Raw genomic sequence first — 19,809 nt, 5'->3', positions numbered from 1 at the left:
CAGCCGTGGAGCTCCATGGCCCCCCTAAAAGGCCTCGTGGATCCCCAGGGGGCCACAGACTACCAGTTGAGAACCGCTGTGCTATCCCATCTGTAACTTACACTACTGTTTCAGTTCAATGAATTTGGGAAATTTATATGGGAATTACACTGTTTACGCTGGAGATTAATATGGCCCTTTATGCAGTATTATAAAGGAGTACTGTAGTGTAATATTGACATGGGGCTCCGTGGAATTTCATGGAGTAAAGACCTCAGGATTTGTCTCTTGCACAGCAAATTGCTGAATCTAACTCATTCTTTTTAAGAAGTGACATACTGATACTTTTATATTTAATTAATATTTCCACTATATAAATATGTATATTACACCCAGCATGGAGAATGAATGTGGTTTATATTTATTTGCCATACAGTATATTACTTTTCTCTGTCCTTTTCTAAGGATACTGGTTTCAGAAGTAACTAATTATAGTAGTGTATGCTCATAGGTCATGAAATCCTATAGGCCCGATTCTGATCCCACTTTTTTACAGTTGTATACTGCTGAAATGCCAGTGATTTCAGCGTAGTTGCTCCTGATTTACACCAATGTAGATGAGATCAGAATTAGACCCTGTGTTCTCCTAGGATCTGTATTTTTTTGGTATATGCTCTCGTTCAATTCCCATTTCTTTTGTATAATTTTTTGAGGACTCAATATGTTAATTGTCACAACAGCAAAAATTGCAAGCTGATAAATCTGGCAAAATTCTGTTTATCATTAAGTAATAATAATTCACACCTATTAACTTTTGCTTAGGTACATCCCATCAAGGTGGATATTCCCATGATGCTGTGGTGTATGCACTACAAAAATGTGGCATTCGTCATATTGATACAGCAAAAAGATACGGCTGTGAATTACTTCTTCAGAATGCTATCAAAGAAAGTGATGTGAAGCGAGAGGACCTCTGGATAACTACCAAACTCTGGCATAGTGACTATGGCTATGAAAACACAAAACAAGCCTGCCTGGATTCATGCAAAAGACTTGGTGTTCAGTACCTCGGTATGAAACATTTTTATGTTGTTAATTTACTGTGCCTCCCATGTGACTGTTGGGGAAGATAAATTCTAGGATGGACTTCATAACAGAGATAGACCATGGGTGCCAAATTCTTCCCTTAGTTATATGTCTGCAAACCTCTTGTCCCAACTGATCTTCATGAGGGTTGCATGTATGTAACTGAGGGCACAGAATATGGCCCTAGAATTGTAGCTGTTGCAAGATCTTTTTTTAATCAACTAGAATGAATTTTTAAAATTGCATTTAATCGTTAAATTGAGTTGGGGATCATCTATACAGCAGTTCAGATGTGTTGGTTAAGGAAACAAAGATTGCTGTGTAAACTTTAAAATAAGTTCACTTTTGCCACAAGTCCTGCCACATGTTCTGGTTGCTTGCATGGTGTATTATAATTTCTGAAATGTCCAATCTGAAAATATGGGGTCACCTTTGAAAATGTCACCTTTTAAACTTTCTCTAAAATTATGAATGTTTTACAAGTTTTGACTAGCTTGCTTGCTATCTGATGCCATAGACTTTGAGTACAATTTTCAAAAGAGCTCAAGTGATGTAGACATCTAAGTCCCATTGAAAATCAATGAGATTTAGGCACTTTTGAAAATTCTATCCTAGTGATGTACCTACAGTATAGAATATCATAATCAGGGAAACTGACATGGCTGCCACTGGAGCTCGTGTCATAGAACATAGGATATCATCTTAGGCAAGAAGAAGCTGTAGTGGTGACACTAGTTAGTTGCCCATTATCTTTTGATAGCAATAGGGGAATGTCGTAGAAATAAAAATGGAGAGTATTTTAAAAGCTTTTTAGAGGAGTGGGGGGCACTTTCTCTTTCCTAGCTGAAAGGGGAGAGGAAATGAAAAATAACAATCTAAGATTATCTTTTTGTAGAAGCTTAGACCAAAATGTCAGTGTTGACTGCCAAGGAAAATAAATGTAACGGTCAAACTTATCAGTGGTGGCACTGAAAACCTTCCCTTTGCTCCTCTTCTGCTTCCTGCACCACCACCATTACCAATAAATAAAGTGTAAGGCAGAAACAAACAGCTTTTGTAAAAAAAAAAAAAAATACACACAAAGGTTTTGTGGAATATCTTACCGAGTGCTGGGCTTAGGGTTTTGCCCCTGAGTGCGTTGTAAGGTGAACAAAACGAGAATCCAAATAATTTATCATATTATCAATTTTATCAATTTACCATAGTGTATGCAATAAAAGATTGTGACATATGTCTATGCACACATGGTGTGTTCTAGTTCTGTTAATTGTACAAATGAGTCTATTAGTGGTTTCCTACAGACTAATGTGAAATGTTGTAAAGTGACTTCCATACTTTGATGCAGTACAGATACTGATCACTGGAAGGATGCTCTCATAAATAAGGAACTGCAGTCCATGACTTTGTCCTTTCTATCTAAATTAAGAAGGAACATATTTTCTCCATCACTGTTCTCCCTTTAGTTCATCTGCTCCTCATGTTTTGTATTTCCTCTCTTGTTAATCTGCTTGCTGTGGCACTGGTGCTGAATGCTGATGAGAGAAAACTTGATCCAACTCCAGAAAATCATTTTTGGATAATTTATTTGAATACTGCAAACTTTTGTATCCTTTTTGGGTACTAAATTGATAAGACTGAGAACTCGTACAAATAATCAGCAGATACATTATTTTTTTTCCAGGAATAGTTGCATTAAAAAACTTATTTTCAGGTGGCAGAAGTATTTTAGTTGCTGTTACCATCTAGCCCCTGGAATGGCATGAGAGAAAGAGAGCGAGTGAGATACCTAACAAACACAAGCTATGTTCAAATCTTCTAATTTGGGAACCTCATGGCTGAGTCTCCTCTTGTTAACATCACGTTTATACTAGTGTAATTTCATTGACATCTCATGAGATATTAATTTGCACTTGTGTAAATGAGGTAAGGATCGGGTCTTTTATTTTTAAGATTGCAACATTTAGCTACAGCCTTCCTTTGAGGCAGGGCCGGCTCCAGACCCCAGCGCGGCAAGCACGCGCGTGGGGCGGCCCTTTCCCGGGGGGGCGGCAGGCTGGGTCGGCGGACCTGCCGCAGTCATGCCTGCGGGAGGTCCACCGGAGCCCCGGGAGGACCGGACCTGCCTGCATGACTGCGGAGGGGGCGCTCGTCCCGCGGCTCGGCTGGACCTCCCGTAGGCATGACTGCGGCAGCTCGAGCGGAGCCGCCGGACCTGCAAACCGTCCGCAGCCGCGGGAGGTCCAGCCGAGCCGCGCGACCTGCGGACCCTCTGCAGTCATGCCCGCGGGAGGTCCGCGGCTCCGGGGCGCCTCCCACGCATGACTGCTTGGGGCGGCCAAAAAGGTAGAGCCGCCCCTGCTTTGAGGGCAGGAGAAAGCCACACCTCCCTTGTGCTGCACATGCAACTCTCTCCCAGAGTCCCACACTGTGCACAGGAGCACACAAACTGCTGCACTACTTTAAGGGGTGAAGCACACTCTCTTTACATGGTGAGCCATCTCTGCTGACAACTGACTAGCCATAGCTCCAGCCATAGTTCCACCTCTTCCTGCCGCCTTTGGGGTGCAGTGTACCCCCAGGAGAGTAACTGGAAAGAATAGAGACTGCAGTTTGGCCCATCCCTTAAGTGTGTTGTGTAAAAGCCAGGCAGAATCTAGCTCAGGGGTCAGCAACCTTTCACAAGTGATGTGCCGAGTCTTCATTTATTCCTTCTCATTTAAGGTTTTGCGTGCCAGTAATACATTTAAACATTTTTAGAAGGTCTCTTTCTGTAAGTCTATAATATATAAACTATTGTTGTAAAGTAAAGTAAATACGGTTTTTAAAATGTTTAAGAAGCTTCATTTAAAATTAAATTAAAACGGAGAGCCCCCAGGACCGGTGGCCAGGTGAGTGCCTATGTGAGTGCCACTGAAAATCAGCTCATGTGCCGCCTTCGGCACGCATGCCATAGGTTGCCTACCCCGATCTAGCTGATAAAAGTTCTCTCTTTTCAATTTGCTGTGATTACATAGTCATAACTCAGGCTGGTCATTTGTCACTTTGTTGTGGTTGTTAACAGATTCACAGTTTTTTGCAGTTTAAATTTAAAAATTCATAGCTACTCCTGCAGAGACATTTTAACTTTCATTTTAAAAGAAGCCTGACTTTTAGAGGAGTTGAACATTCACAAATGCTATTAGAGTCAATAGGAGTTGAAAATCAGGTCGTATGATTATAGTCCTTATGGTTGTGAAGATAGCCTTCTAAACACTAACCTAGTAAAAACAGATGCTGCACAGTCTCTCTCTGTCTTACCAACAAATAATGCTTCTGCAGAAGGTTCTTTTTTTAATAAATGCATTTAGAAATTACGATAATTCTGGAACAGTATGTAATGTGAGAATGTGTAACATTCCTTAGGAAAACAAGACCTGTTAACTTTTTTTATGAGAATTGTATCAATAATCTAAGTGTATTATGGTTTTTTTCTTATTTGAGTGGTTTATTATACCTTTAATAAATTTTTAAATTAAAGCACTTAACATGTTTGACAAAATGCATGACATGACTTTTGAGGGTGGAGAGACTCAACTAAAATTATGAGCTACTGGTTTTTTTTCATGGCAAATCTGTGATTATTTCATATTTATTAGCTGGAATAAATTTGGACTGAATTCCCATTATTCCAATTTACTTCTGTTTCTAGGGTGCTTTGATGGACTTGGAGGCAAAAAATACTATCAGTGGCATCTTTTGGCATAAAATTACAAGTGTTTTGACAGTGCAAATGTATGAAATCTTCTGAGAATACATCCCCACCCCCAGAACTTGAAACTTCTCACAAATCTTATGAATGTAACCACAATGCAGAGACCTACATAAGGGGATCCAGTTAAAGGCTGGTAGACCTAAAATTAGATATACCATCTCTATTTTCATAGAGCATGCACCTTATTTTATGTCAGCCTTTCACAGACCAGTCTTCTTCATTCTTATGAACAGGCAGGGTATGAAAATATATGATGAGAAAAGTTCTAGTGATGATAAAGCAATGTGTGTCCAAGCTTATTTGGAAAGCAAATTGTTTTTATTATGAGCATCTCTGATACAATTGCTGAAACCAGCAATTCTTCTGTGAGAGAAGGGTATATGGACTAAGGAGCAGGGTAAAATACTAAATGAAATTTTCCTGATTGTATTATAACATATTAACAAGAATTCTTTTCTTCTAATAGTTCTATAAAAGCTACATGGATGATGCAATAAAATGGAAGATACTTAAACAATGCCTTTGTTTTTACAATTTATATTTTTATATTATAGAGCAAATCTGACTATTTAATATGACTGAAAATTGAAGAGACACTAAAACCCCAGAAACTTTAACCACATGGAACTCCTGATTCCATGCAAAGCCCCATTGACTTCAGTGAGGCTTGGTGAGAACTGATGGATCTGCCCATGCAGAACAAATTATAGGATCACAGTCTAAAATAGTAGTAACTGTTAAGAAGTTATATGAAATAGTCTAAAGAATTCTCATACATCTGTGTTGCTAATATAAACCAGTCACTGCTTTAAGGCAAAGTGCTCCAAGCAGAATTTTGTTACAGAGCCTTTCCAATGAGCACTTTTGGACAAATGGTATTAGGAGAGCTGTGTTCATGGTTTTTTGTTTTTTTTTTCAATTAGTGGATTATATATCCATGAGAAGCTGGAAATGTGTATTATTTATGGGCAGTGGTTAAAACAAATATTCCATTACTTGCATTTTCTAAATGTGGTCCTTGCTCTTTCCATTTAAGATTAGTGTCTGGCATCCATGATAAACCAGTATGGAATAGCAGCAAATCTTATAGGTTTGGCAATACAAGAATACATTCCTTTGGATTTGGACACAGCCCCCCAAATAATTTCGTGTTGAGTATGCTTTGTGGGTTACTGAATTCATAAACTATTTTGTTTTCCTCATGTCTGTGTTGAACCTCAGATTCTTGTTAGCTGTATGCATTTTATTGGGTTGAGAATTTGAGTGGAATCACAAACTTTAGTTCCACTAACAAGCATGCTACTGACTTTTAACTGTGTAAAAGTAGCTTTGCATTTTGAATGAAGATAAGCTTTTCTGGGCTTTGTTGTCTCTCGATGTGACTACAACTAAGAAAATAATGACCCACCAAGTGTCTTAAATATCACAATCTAAAAATACTCCATACACTGACTTTTATTAGGGTTACCTACTGTGTCATATTTTGATATTCCAGCCTCAGGGCCATATTTACCACTGCATTATTCCAGTTTGATTGCCTTTAAAGGGTGTTTGAAACAAATTTCATAGCCAAAGCATCTTGTGTTTAACAGTAGTTAAATGGTTGTTAATGACTTTGATTTCTTCCTTGATGCAAAAAGTTATTTCTTTTACATACAGCTAGGAACCATAACAACTATTACGTAATTCTGCATTTAAGTGACATACATTAATACATTAATTTGGATTTTCTAATCAAGCATTTTTGAAAACAAATTAGCTAGTGATTCCATTCGCGCTAGTGGCCGGGAAGTAGAATTCAGTCTTCAACGCTGTTGCTTTCTTCAAGAATATTAGAAATGATGTTGTCTCCTGCTTTTTTAACACTGTGTTTTAACATTGCTATTTATACTATTACCTAATTTACAGCTAACTAGTAAAATGGCCACTCACAAAACATTTTGGTCATGGGAGCTCTTCTTAAAACGTGCCAGTCTAGTGGACCAAGGGTATTTTGTTGTATTATTTAATACTAATTTCCTAACAGAAATTTGTTAAATTAATACTTTTTGTGTTCATGTAATCCTCAAAGGAGAAGAACATTTGGGCAAATCAAAGTGTGTGTATTATGTGTATATATACTTGGTTGTGTGTGTGTGTATATATATATATATATACACACACACACAGACACATATACATACTAGGGCTGTCAATCGCAGCTAATTCATGTGATTAATTAAAAAAATTAACCATGATTAATCGCTCTATTAAACAATAGAATATCCACTGAAATTTATTAAATATTTTTGGATGTTTTTCTACATTTTCAAATATATTGATTTCTATTACAACATAGAATGCAAAGTGTACAGTGCTCAATTTGTATAATATTTGATTACAAATATTTGCACTGTAAAAATGATAAAAGAAATAGTATTTTTCAATTCACCTCATACAGGTACTGTCGTTCAATCTCTTTATCATGAAAGTGTAACTTATAAACGTAGATTTTTTTGTTACATAACTGAAATTGAAAACAAAACAATGTAAAACTTTGGAGCCTAAAGTCCACTCAGTCCTACTTCTTGTTCAGCCAATCTCTCAGACAAACAAGTTTGTTTACATTTACAGGAGATAATGTTGCCTGCTTCTTATTTACAATGTCACCTGAAAGTGAGAACAGGGCACTTTTGTAGCCGGCATTGCAAGGAGTTTACATGCCAGATATGCTAAACATTCCAATGTCCCTTCATGCTTCGGCCACCATTCCAGAGGACATGCTTCCATGCTGATGATGCTTGTTAAAAAAAAATATGTTAATTAAATTTGTGAGTGAACTTCTTGTCTCCTGTTCTGTTTTACCCACATTCTGCCATATATTTCATGTGTTAGCAGTCTCGAATGATGATTCAGCACCTGTTGGTTTAAGAACACTTTCACAGCAGATTTGCAAAACGCAAAGAAGGTACCAATGTGAGATTTCAAAAGACAGCTACAGCACTCCACCCAAGGTTAAAGAATCTGAAGTGCCTTCCAAAATCTGAGAGGGACAAGGTGTGGAGCATGCTTTCAGATGTCTTAAAAGAGAAACACTCTGATGCAGAAACTACAGAACCCAAACCACCAAAAAAGAAAATCAACCTTCTGCTGGTAGCATCTGACTCAGCTGATGAAAATGAGCATGCGTCTGTCCGCTCTGCTTTGGATCATTATCGAGCAGAACTCATCATCAGCTCGGACGCATGTCCTCTGGAATGGTGGTTGAAGCATGAAGGCACATATGAATCCTTAGTGCATCTGGCACATAAATATCTTGTGAAGCTGGTTACAATAGGGCCATGCAAATGCCTGTTCTCACTTTCAGGTGACATCGTAAACAAGAATTGGGCAGCATTATCTCCTGCAAATGTAACCATACTTGTTTGTCTTAGCAATTGGCTGAAGTAGGACTGAGTGGACTTGTAGTCTTTAAAGTTTTACATTGTTTTATTTTTGAGTGCAGTTAGTTTTTTGTACATAATTCTACATTTGTAAGTTCAACTTTCTTGATAAAGAGACTGCACTACAGTACTTGTATTAGGTGAATTGAAAAATACTGTTTCTTTTGTTTTTTACAGTGCAAATATTTGTAATCAAACATAAAGTGAGCACTGTACACTTTGTATTCTGTTTGTAATTTAAATCAATATATTTGAAAATGTAGAAAACTTCCAAAAATATTGAAATAAATGGTATTCTATTATTGTTTAACAGAACATTTAATTGAGATTAATGTTTTTAAACTCACGATTCATCGAGATTAATTATTTTAATCACTTTGACAGCCCTAAAACATACATATAGCAAATGAAATTTCAGGACTTGATCTCTTTTCAAATGCTCAGCATTCACAATGATTATGCCATAAATCATAATCAGATCTCCATTTCAATGATTAATAAAGAAATATAATCACAAATAAACTGTAAAAAATGAAACTGGAGTGGCAGCACCACCGCTCTTTGAAAGGGTACAGTATGCACTTCCCTCCCTCTCCAGTTCAGTTCTGTTCTGTGGTATAGCGAGTGCAGTCCACACACCTTTGAGATATCAAGCTTTGTCAAAGGCACAAGCCTGGAAGGGTTCTTGCACTTGATGGTGATATTCACCCTAGAGCACAGGGTAATCTCTTGTGGCCAGATATAGGCCCAATTGAAGTCAATGGGATTTTTGCCATTGACTTCCTTAGGATCAGAATTGCCCCTTAAATAAAGCATAAGCTTTTGTATGAGTGCCCTGCTTTGGGATGAATTTTGCCCTAGGGAAGAAAGGGCTTCAAGGGCTGGTTGCTGTACAAGGAGAAGGAGAGTGCAGAAGACTACTTCTATGCTTCACCACCCTTTGTACACCATCATGTAAGTAGACACAATCTGCCTTTTAAAGTATATTTCAAACATTGCAGTATGGTACAGCCTTTTATAGACTTTTTTCCTCAACATCCGAGTACCTTTTGATATTTTGCTTTTTAAAATAAGCTTGCTGTGATTGGATTTACTTAATCATAGAGGCTGAAATTCACTAAAGTGCAGAGGTTTTAATTGATGAATATGGCCTTGTTCATCTCTGAATTGAACTAAATTTCACCAAGAATTTGCAGACTGAGAAGATCTGCAAGTAGTATTGCTTTATCATGCCAACACTAAACTCATTTTAAGTTCACCTGTGGCTTTCTGAAATATCTTTATTTAAATAAAATCATGATATGATATAGGCATCACTGGTGTGGAAACATCACCCTTCTAAAACAAAAGGTTCCTGAAAGACAGCTAATCCTATTTGTATCAGAAGAAGTCTTTGAGACACTAACACAAGGAAGGATAAATGTGCTGCATTTCTGAGATCTACAAGGCCAGAGGTCTTACAGTTCTCAAAGCTTTTAAAAGTCATTCTTCTCTGGGTGTTGCAATTTCTCGGGCTGAATACAAAGCATCTTTGTATGTGAAAATCTGCAGAGCAGCTATTTTCATGAACATTTACGGACTGTGGTGCATAGCTGGATATTCAGCCTTTTTCAAGAATACTGTTGCAGTTAGTGGTTATATTGAGCTTTCCCTGCATAAGTTTTTTTGGCATTGCTAAGCAGTCCTGATTATTCTGTATTGGAGAACATAGCAATTAGAGATGCATAATTTCCTTCTTTCAGATGAGGTCAGCCCCTAACTGTACTAATAACTTGTCCCTGTTCAGTTGTGGCAATTGTCTTGTATGTTTAAATTAAAGATTTTATTTACAGTTCTTAAATTCCTTTTCTAAATGTATGAGTAAATGCATAAAAAGAGCAAAGAACCAATAGCATTATCCCTGAATGGGGGATAGATCCCAGTTCTGCAAATCCTTTCACATAGTCCTTAATCATATGCACAGTCTTATTTGAAAGCCTGTTGGACTACTCACCTCAGTAGGAATTTGAAGTATTGGCTCATGGTTTTGTATGCAGCTTTCCCTACATACATCCGCCAATGCATCATAGCCCTAATATGCAAAACCCTATGTTATTCTAGTCATATACCTATCAGGAGCAGACACATATTTTGATAATTTTGTCAGGTTGTTAACAAATGAACACACATCTGAAGAAGTGGGTTTTTACCCACAAAAGCTTATGCCCAAATACATCTGTTAGTCTTTAAGGTGTCACTGGACTCCTTGTTGTTTTTGTGGATACAGACTAACACGGCTACCCCCTGATAAATGAAGAGCAGGATGAAAACATCAAACTTATTTTTATTTGTCCCCTTAAATCAAGCTTTGAGTTATCTTGCCTAGAAATGAAAGACTAATGTACCAACTCAGTGTGACATCTATCCTCAATACTTTGGCTGAAGTTTTAAGAGATTAAAAAAAAAAAATAGGCCAGAGGAGTCCTGTTTCCACAAACAGTTATTGTAAGTGATTGTTGTGGTGTATTCTGAAAAATGCTTTCACTGTGAAGAGTTACAATTTCTCATTCCTTCACCAAGGCTAGATAGCAACTAGCAACAAGAGAGAGCTATTTTACACATAAGAATGTCTGTGGTTATGACATTCTTCAGCCAATCACTTCGTTCCTTTTTCTGTTTGTGTCTTAGACTAGAACAGTGATACTCAGTGGTTCAGGAGCCAAATTAGAGATCAGCATTACCCAAAAGAGCCAAAGTAATGTGAATTCATTGTTTTCATTTACTATATTATTCATATTTAAACAGTATGATAGAGGAATATATAATTATTACAGAAAATATGTTAAATTAATGCAAGTTGATAACTTAATTGGTTAATAACATAGTACAAGCATCCTGATTGGTTAATAATTTAGATTGGTTAATAATTAAATCACACAGTTTTTAAATATCATGTGCTGCAAAGAGCCACAGGAGACACATTAATGAGCTACTTGCAGCTCATGAGCTGCTGTCTGGGTATCACTGGACTAAAAGTACAAGGCAGTGACCAACATTTTCAAATTTGGGTGCCTGGAATTAGGCTCCTGAATCCATATTTAAGAATCTAAATAAAAATGCCTTGATTTTCAAAGGTACTGAGCAACTCCAAATTCCATTTTCAAAAGTGCTAAAGATGCAAGTGCTCATTGATTTCAGAGGGAGCTGAGTTGGCTCATCACCTTTGAAATTGAGGGCATTTCTAGTTAGGTTCTTAAATACAGATTCACCAGCCAGACTTTAGGCAACCAGGCTTGAAAATGTTGGCCAGTATGTATAAATTATTCCTTTTTTTAAACTATATGAGAAATGTATCTTTTTTGGTGAAAGGGCTGGGCTATAGGTTTTATGTACCCGATCTGATGCAAACAAATCTAGTACACAACGGCATGAAGGAATGATTGTACTGTAATTTCCCATAGAAATGTATAAACAGTAGTATTCCTTTCAGTGGGCATCAAAGGCCCACTCCTGTGAAAGTGCTATGCACCACCAGTGATGCTGAGCGTCCTCACCTCCCACAGACTTGAGGGTGCTGAGCACTTCTGAGATATTCCGGCAACCATCTGATCCTACTCTTGTAGCCTCTTGTTAATTTCTACTGGAGTTGGTGTGGGTTTAGCATTATTATTATGAATCATATTTATTACAGTACAGCCCTTTGATTTCATTGGGGCTACTTGTGTTCAAAGTTTAGCACCATGCATATGTGTATGTAAGAGCCCTGATCCATGACTGGGGCTTCTAGATGCTACTGCAGTACAAATAATATCAATTAATTAAATGTTTGCAGGATTGGGGCCTAAAGTAGTAAAGGGTGTTGTTTATGAAATCAAGAAAGGAAGTATATTTACTGATCACTTAGTAATAGTCATAAACTTTTGATAGAGATAGATTAGGAATGGTTTGTACTGCTAAGGGTTGAAGAATGCCATTCAACTACTCTGCTGCATCACTGGAGGGTTTTTATATATATATATATATAAATAAACACAAATTGATTGTGTTTCCTTTTTAGATCTTTATTTGGTACACTGGCCTGATGCACAAGTTCCTGGTAAAAGTAATCGTAAGGTCCGAGCGGAAACCTGGAGAGCCATGGAGGACCTATATGAGAAAGGTGGGAGGACTGTAAAAAATCACTGTTTGCAGGAGGGACTTTAACTGATTTAAACTTTCAGGAATCCAATAACATCGCAATAGGGTGGGATTTTTAAAGGAGCCTGAGAGAGTTAGGTGCCCAAATCCCATTGTCTTTCTATTCAACTTGGGTATGCAACTCACTTGTGCCCCTTTAAAATCCCAGCCCTACTCAATATTATCCATGTGGCAAGCTAAACAAAAAGAGTTAGCTGCTGCTTGTAAATAACATATTGCCATGTTGTGGTCCTGAAGAAGTAAATGCTGTTATGTATGATTTTTTTAGATTGTCTGTAGTCTGTAGATTACAGTACATTTTGTTCTGGGCTGCAGTTGGTATAAATTCAAAGCCATGCCATCTAATTTAACTTCCCTTTGATTTTTTTTTTAATTGTAAGGTGATATTTCTTCTTTACATAGAGCAGTAGTTAGTGGATCTTTGTTGTCTGTGGTTTAGAAAAGGTCAACTCAAGCAAGCTGATTGGATGAGGAACAGAAACTGAGCTGTGGGGTTTTTGTTAATTAACCTTGAAAGCATGCCCTTGAAGGAGTTGCAAAGCTAAGGAGAAAATTCTTCTCTCAGATCCTTATAATGACTCTCAACTGTATTATTCTGCATGCACTGATCCCCCATTGACATTTAATGGGAGTTTTTCCAGATCCAGGAAGATTAGAATATTGGCATCAAGATTTGTCGTGAATTTAAGAGGAGGATTTTACCCTTAATGTATGCAGTATTAGTATGAGGTTCTCCAGTAATGATATTTTCAAGCAATAGTTGTAGACCTCATTTATAATTCCATGGAAAGTTCCTAAGTATCAAAGTTGGATAACGGGGATGAAAAAGACCTCCAAGCTCATGTAATCCATCTCCTAACCCAGCGTTTCTCAACCAATGGGTCACGACCCCCAGACGGGCTACGAAAGTCAATCAGGAGTTTTGAAGCATTGAAAAATTCATTACAATGTAAAGCAAAGAAATTCTTGCTCACCCATTCCTCATACAACCATATCCTTCAACGTCAAGTGTTTTCTGTCAACCTCTTGAAATACAGACACATAATTGTACAGGCTTATCATTATTACCACTGATACATTCTTTTTACTCTTATAGCAAATGTAAGGAGATTGTGAATAAGGTGTTGTCAGCCTGTAAAGGTTGATAATACTGCCCTAACATATTCTTAAGGAACTCTACGTGGGTGGAATGTTGTTGGAATGCAGATTTGTGCTGAAGACATACGCTACATTTAAAATGTAGATGTAATCACATATTTGACACTTTTGATGATTTTACATTTTTGTGTCAACATAAGGTTCAACTAGTCTAACCCTCTACCTACCCATTGTCCTACTCATGTTGAAGTTGTGACCCACCACAACTCCCAGATCTTTCTCAGCTGTACTGCTGCTAAGCCAGTTTTCCCCAATTCTGTATTTGTGCATTTGATTTTTCTTCCCTAAGTGTAGCATCTTACTTTTGTCTTTGTTGCATTTCATTTAATAGTTTAGCCCGGTTCTCCAATTTATCAAGATCTCTCTGAATTTTACCTCTATCCTCCCAAGTATTGGCGATCCCCTGCTAGCTTTATGTCATCAGTTCTTCCAGTTCCTCCTGGAGATTTGCTAAGCACCAGTCTTCCAGAGTCCCTGGCCTATCCAGCCTTCTCTCCCATCATGAAAGTCCCATATCTGCACGCACGCGCACACACACACACTCTCTCTCAACCTATTCCTGAGCTGGCCCTTTCTTTTTCTTCCTTTCTTTTGTTTCGCTCCTCCATGAAAACCTAGCTCCTGCCCCAGGTTACTCAATTTGGCTTTCAGTAACTGATTAACCTCTTCCTGCCTTGCACTGAGGCTTGAGTGCCGCATTATAGTTCCTCTAGGGATTTTGTACCCCAGCTTCTTATATTTGAAGTCTCCAACAATATCAGATAAATGCAATCTAACCCCATCCTTTCTGCTTTATAACTACCTTTACTGTTTTAAAATGTGAGATGGTATCTGATAATAAGCTAATTCCATAGAACTAAATTGATTGCTAGTTAATTCATAATAGAACAGGTGTTAGGAGTCTGGGCTTACCAGTGGTGCCACCTAATGGTTAGGTCACTGGCACCCAGCTCTCCCCCATCTTCAGTGTCCCCTACCAACAATCACTCCTCTGTGCATTTGGTAGGTAGCAACTCGGCCCTCTGGCCAGGTCACCAGTCGACTCCATCCCCTTACGGGGTAACAGAGTCCAACAAAATAAAGCGTCTTCAGCCCATCTCCAGGTTTCTGTGGATTGCATGCCCTTGCCTTAGGATTTACAATGTCTCTTTATCTCCAGGGAGGGTGGAAGAAGAGGTTCTTCTTTGAGTGATCGCTCATGTGTATTCCACAATAGGTGTGCATGCTCGCCACATGCACTGTTGCCAGAAGTTTTTCCCCTAGCAGTACCCGTAGAGGGGAGCACCCCCCGCAACCCTTGGAGTGGCGCCTGCCTGGTGCGGTATAAGGGGAGCTGCACGCTTCCCCCACCCCCAGTTCCTTCTTGCCACCAGTGAAGGTGTGTCAGAACTGCTCTGTTCCAGCTTTGCTGTAGCTTGTCCCCAGAACTGTTCGTTCGTTCAACATTAGTACCTGTAGTTAGTTAGCTGTTTAATTAGTTTAGTTAGTCAGTAAGCATGGGCCAGGGCATGCCCCATGCCCCAGATTTTAAGTCGTGCGGCTCTTGCAGGCATTCTATGCCAAGGAGTGACCCACACGCAGATTGTTTGCACTGCTTGGGAGAAACCCATGTCAGTGAAAGGTGCAATTTTGGAAATCGTTTAAGCCTCGGACCAAAAAAGAAAGGGCCATTAGGCTCCGGGCCATCCTGATGGAGTTGGTGCTGACCCGAACCCCAGCATGCCACTTTGAACCAGTACCCGGCACCGCGGCATCAGTACACAGTGACCCGCTGGTACCATCGACCAGTTAGCACCGCTTCCCATCCACAGGGAACGCCAAGAGGGCCAAGAAGACTCCCTCCTCACAGCAGCATCGAGGGAAATCTGGGACAGAGGCTAGGCCCATGTTGGGCAGTCCTCGATTTCCTCCGGGCCCCAGGCCTCCAACTCAAGCTGAGTGGAGTAGCCCAGCCCCTTCAGAACAGGCCTCTCCAGATGTCCAGATGCCTTCTATGCCTAAAGCCCTGCAGGCAGCCCAGGACATCATGTCCATGCCAGTGCCTGGGGAGCACCGCTGATGTCAGCCCCGTTCTCCAGAGGCAAGCTGCCGCTGGGATCCCTGCAGCCACCTCCGGCCTGGTACCAGTCTCAGTTGACGGAATGTTCCCAACGCAGATGACCACCCAGCGACTGCTCGGGGCAGAGTCCAGGTGGATCGCCCTCGACGCTGACCAGACTGTCTGGCTCGGTTCCGTCCATCCGGGACTCTCGACACCGGTAGTCCTCAAGGAGCAAATATTGACGGGACCGTGGCAGGCAAAACCTAAATTCAAGTTGCGGCAGACTCCCGCCTAGGCCGCCCTCCTGAAATACGAGGCCTCCCATAAGAAGCAGCGGGACTATAAGAGATGCCCTCAGAGGCAGTCTCAGTCTGCCCCCCAGCCTGGGTCCTCCAAGGGCAAGCAGACGGGAAAAGGGGATGCTCGGGGGCACCCCGCCAGTCCTCATCAGAGATCCACTCCCAATAAAGCTTCCCTTCTCCAACCGGTTGTGTGCTTTCCCCCCAGAATGATCACGGCTAACCTCGGACCGATGGGTCCTCAACACCATTTCCCGGGGTTACACCCTCCAGTTTACTTCCTCTCCACCCAACCACCCTCCGCCCCCATTCTTCTTGGGGAACCTCTCGTACGAAGCTCTGCTCGAGCAGGAGGTGGGGCGGCTCCTAGGACTAGGAGCAATATAGGCGGTGCCCGAGGAGTTCATGGGCAAGGGGTATTACTCCTGTTATTTCCTCATCTCGAAGGCCAAAGGGGGGCTCGGGCCCATCCTGGACCTCCAAGGTCTGAACCAGTACATGGTGAAGCTCAAGTTCTGCATGGTCTCCCTGGTCTCCATCATCCCCTCCCTGGTTCCCAGGGACTGGTACGCTGCCTTTGATCTACAGGACACATACTTCCACATCCACATATTCAAGGGGCACAGACGCTTCCTAAAGGTAATAGGTAATAAAGGTAATAATTGGAGATATACCAATCTCCTAGAACTGGAAGGGACCTTGAAAGGTCATCGAGTCCAGCCCCCCGCCTTCACTAGCAGGACCAATTTTTGCCCCAGATCCCTAAGCGGCCCCCTCAAGGATTGAACTCACAACCCTGGGTTTAGCAGGCCAATGCTCAAACCACTGAGCTATCCCTCCCCTCCTCCATTTCGTGGTGGGGCAGAATCATTACCAATTCACAGTCCTTCCATTTGGTCTGTCCACTGCCCCCATGGTGTTTACAAAATGAATGTTGATGGTAGCAGCCTACCTCAGACAGCGGGAGGTCCAGATATTCCCCTATCTGGATGATTGGCTTGTCAAGGGCACCTCCCGGTCACAGGTGAGGGATCACGTGGTACTCCTCCTGTCCATATGCACCACCTTGGGCCTGTTGGTAAACAACACCAAGTCCACGTTAGTCCCGGTCCAACGCATAGAGTTTATCGGGGCGCTCCTGGACGCAGAATCAGCCAGGGCCTCTCTTCCGCCAGACAGGTTCGAGACCCTTAAAGGTCTCATAGACTCAGTCACAAGGTTCCCGGCGACAACAGCCAGGGTTTGCCTGCAATTCTTGGGTCTCATGTTGGCATGCACATATGTGGTCCATCACGCCAGACTCAGAATGAGCCCCCTCCAGCTCTGGCTGGCGTCAAAGTTCTCCCAGGCCACAGACAGGATGGACAAGGTCCTCACCGTGCCAGACTCTGTGATGGCCTCCCTATGGTGGTGGTCCGCCCTAAACAACATGCTCCAAGGGGTCCCATTCATCCCCATCATTGGAGCTAGTGTCTGATGCATTGGACCTGGGTTGGGAGCCCACATGGGGAACTTTCAGACCCAAGGTGTGTGGTCGGCTCAAGATCTGTCCCTACATATAAACATCAAGGAGCTCAGGGCGGTGTGGCTAACATGTATGGCCTTCCACTCACACCTAGAGGGCAAAGTAGTCAGGGTCCTCATGGACAATACAGCCTCAATGTTCTCTACCCTCTGCTGCGAAGTCCTCAGGCTGTGGGACTTATGTATAGCCCATGACATCCACCTGACGGCCTTCCACCTACCGGGCGCCCAGAACGAAAGGGCGGATCGCTTGAGCAGAGGCTTTTCCTCGCATCATGAGTGGTCCCTCCACCCGGAAGTGGCCCCCAGCAGTTCCAAAGGTGGGGAACTCCCCAGGTGGACTTCTTCACGACTCGGCAGAATCAGCGTTGCCCCCGGTTCTGCTCCAGGGGAGGTCTGAGGAGGGGCGCTATCTCCGATGCCTTTCTCCTGTCCTGGTCAGGTTGGCTTCTCTACGCCTTTCCCCTATTTTCCCTAATCAGCAGGGTCCTGGAGAAGATAAAGTCGAACAAGGCCTGGGTCCTCCTCATTGCCCTGGTATGGCCTAGGCAGCATTGGTACTGGACCCTCACAGACCTGGCGGTAGCTCCGCCATGGCCGTTGCTGCTCCACCCGGACCTGCTCTCTGAGGACCAGGGCCGCCTCCTCCACCCCAACCTGGCGGCTCTTCACCTCATGGAGTGACTGCTCAGTGGTTAGGTGGAGAGGAACGGATGTGCTCAGACCAGGTTCAGCACGTCCTCCTTGAAAGTAGATGGCCCTCCACTCACCATGCTTATTTGGCAAAGTGGTCTCGATTTTCTAGGTGGGCGGAGGACAAGGGCGTCTCCCCAGTGACCACCTCAATCCAGTTGATTCTTGATTATCTCCTCCTCCTGAGGACCCAATGCCTGGCACCCTCGTTGGTCAGGGTGCACCATATTGGCTTTCCCTCTGCCAGTGCAAGGGCACACGGTATTTTCCCATGCTATGACTGGCCAGTTCCTTAAGGGTTTGGACCGTCTTTTTCCGTATTCTAGACCCCCCAGTCCCACAGTGGGACCTATACCTGGTGTTGGCTCGTCTCACGGGGCCCCCGTTTGAACCACTGGCCATGTGCTCCTGGTCTCACCTCTCGTGGAAGGTGGCCTTCCTGGTTGCGATCATGTCAGCCAGGTGAGTCTCGGAGCTCAGGGCCCTTACCTCCAAGCTGCTGTACATGGTCTTTCATAAGGACAAGGTCCAACTCCGCCCACACCCCGCGTTCCTCCCAAAGGTGGTCTCCGCCTACCACATAGGTCAGAACATTTTTCTACCAGTCCTCTGCCCCAAGTCTCATGTGTCCAGTGTGGAGCGCCGTCTCCACATGCTCGATGCGCAGTGGGCTCTAGCTTTCTACCTTGAGCGGATTAAGCCATTCAGAAAGTCCTCACAACTGTTTGTTGCTTCTGCTGAATGCGCAAGGGGCCAGCTGATTTCCACTCAGAGGCTATCCACTTGGATCACTTCGTGCATCCGTTCCTGTTATGAACTGGCAGGTGTTCCCCCACCGCCCATTGTGATGGCACATTCGACTAGGGCATAGGCCTCATTGGCTGCCTTCGTGGCCCACGTCCCCAACCAGGACATTTGTAGGGCTGCCACGTGGTCTTCGGTTCACACGTTCACCTCACATTATGCGATCGTATCCCAGACCAGGGATGACGCCGAGTTTGGCAGGGCTGTCCTCCATTCTGGGAACTTGTGAACTCCTACCCACCTCCAACAGATATAGCTTGGAATCATCTATTGTGGAATACACATGAGCAATCACTCGAAGAAGAAAGGACAGTTACCTTTTCCGTAACTGTTATTCTTCGAGATGTGTTGCTCAAGTCTATTCCACATCCCGCCCTCCTTCCCCTCTGTCGGAGTTGTCTGGCAAGCAGGAACTGAGGGTGGGGGAAGCATGCAGCTCCCCTTATACCGTGCCAGGCAGGCACCACTCCAGGGGTTGTGGGGGGTGCTCCCCCCTATGGGAAAAACTTCTGGCACTGGTAATAAAGGTAATAATTGGAGATATACCAGTCTCCTAGAACTGGAAGGGACCTTGAAAGGTCATTGAGTCCAGCCCCCTGCCTTCACTAGCAGGACCAATTTTTGCCTCAGATCCCTAAGTGGCCCCCTCAAGGATTGAACTCACAACCCTGGGTTTAGCAGGCCAATGCTCAAACCACTGACCTACCCCCCTCCCCCCCGCACACCTATTTTGGAATAGACATGAGCAACACATCTTGAAGAACACCAGTTACGGAAAAGGTAACTGTCTTTTTGTGCCCCCTTCATAAGAGGGTGGTTGGTAGGAGAGCCCAAACCCTCCCTCTCTATTGGGCTCTGACCCAGGGCACCATGAGA

The 19,809-nt window shown here is 42.4% G+C and overlaps 1 protein-coding gene across 11 annotated transcripts in view; it reads left to right on the top strand.

The window, feature by feature from the left end:
- LOC120369832 (uncharacterized oxidoreductase ZK1290.5-like) overlaps positions 1-19,809 on the top strand; it is a 109,596-nt gene that overhangs the window by 26,112 nt on the left and 63,675 nt on the right. For 10 of the 11 annotated variants that reach the window (XM_039483533.1, XM_039483531.1, XM_039483525.1 and 7 more), the window contains exons 2-3: positions 802-1,050; positions 12,275-12,376. In XM_039483533.1, the coding sequence (XP_039339467.1) occupies positions 802-1,050; positions 12,275-12,376 (351 nt within the window). The remainder of the gene's footprint in view (positions 1-801; positions 1,051-12,274; positions 12,377-19,809) is intronic. The other variant, XM_039483534.1, reaches the window with a different exon arrangement.

The sequence above is a fragment of the Mauremys reevesii genome, linkage group 8 (genome assembly GCF_016161935.1).
Source record: "Mauremys reevesii isolate NIE-2019 linkage group 8, ASM1616193v1, whole genome shotgun sequence".
In the NCBI taxonomy this organism is placed as follows: domain Eukaryota; kingdom Metazoa; phylum Chordata; order Testudines; family Geoemydidae; genus Mauremys; species Mauremys reevesii.
Note: the sequence above shows the minus strand (reverse complement) of the source record. Positions and strands in the feature narration are given on the sequence as shown.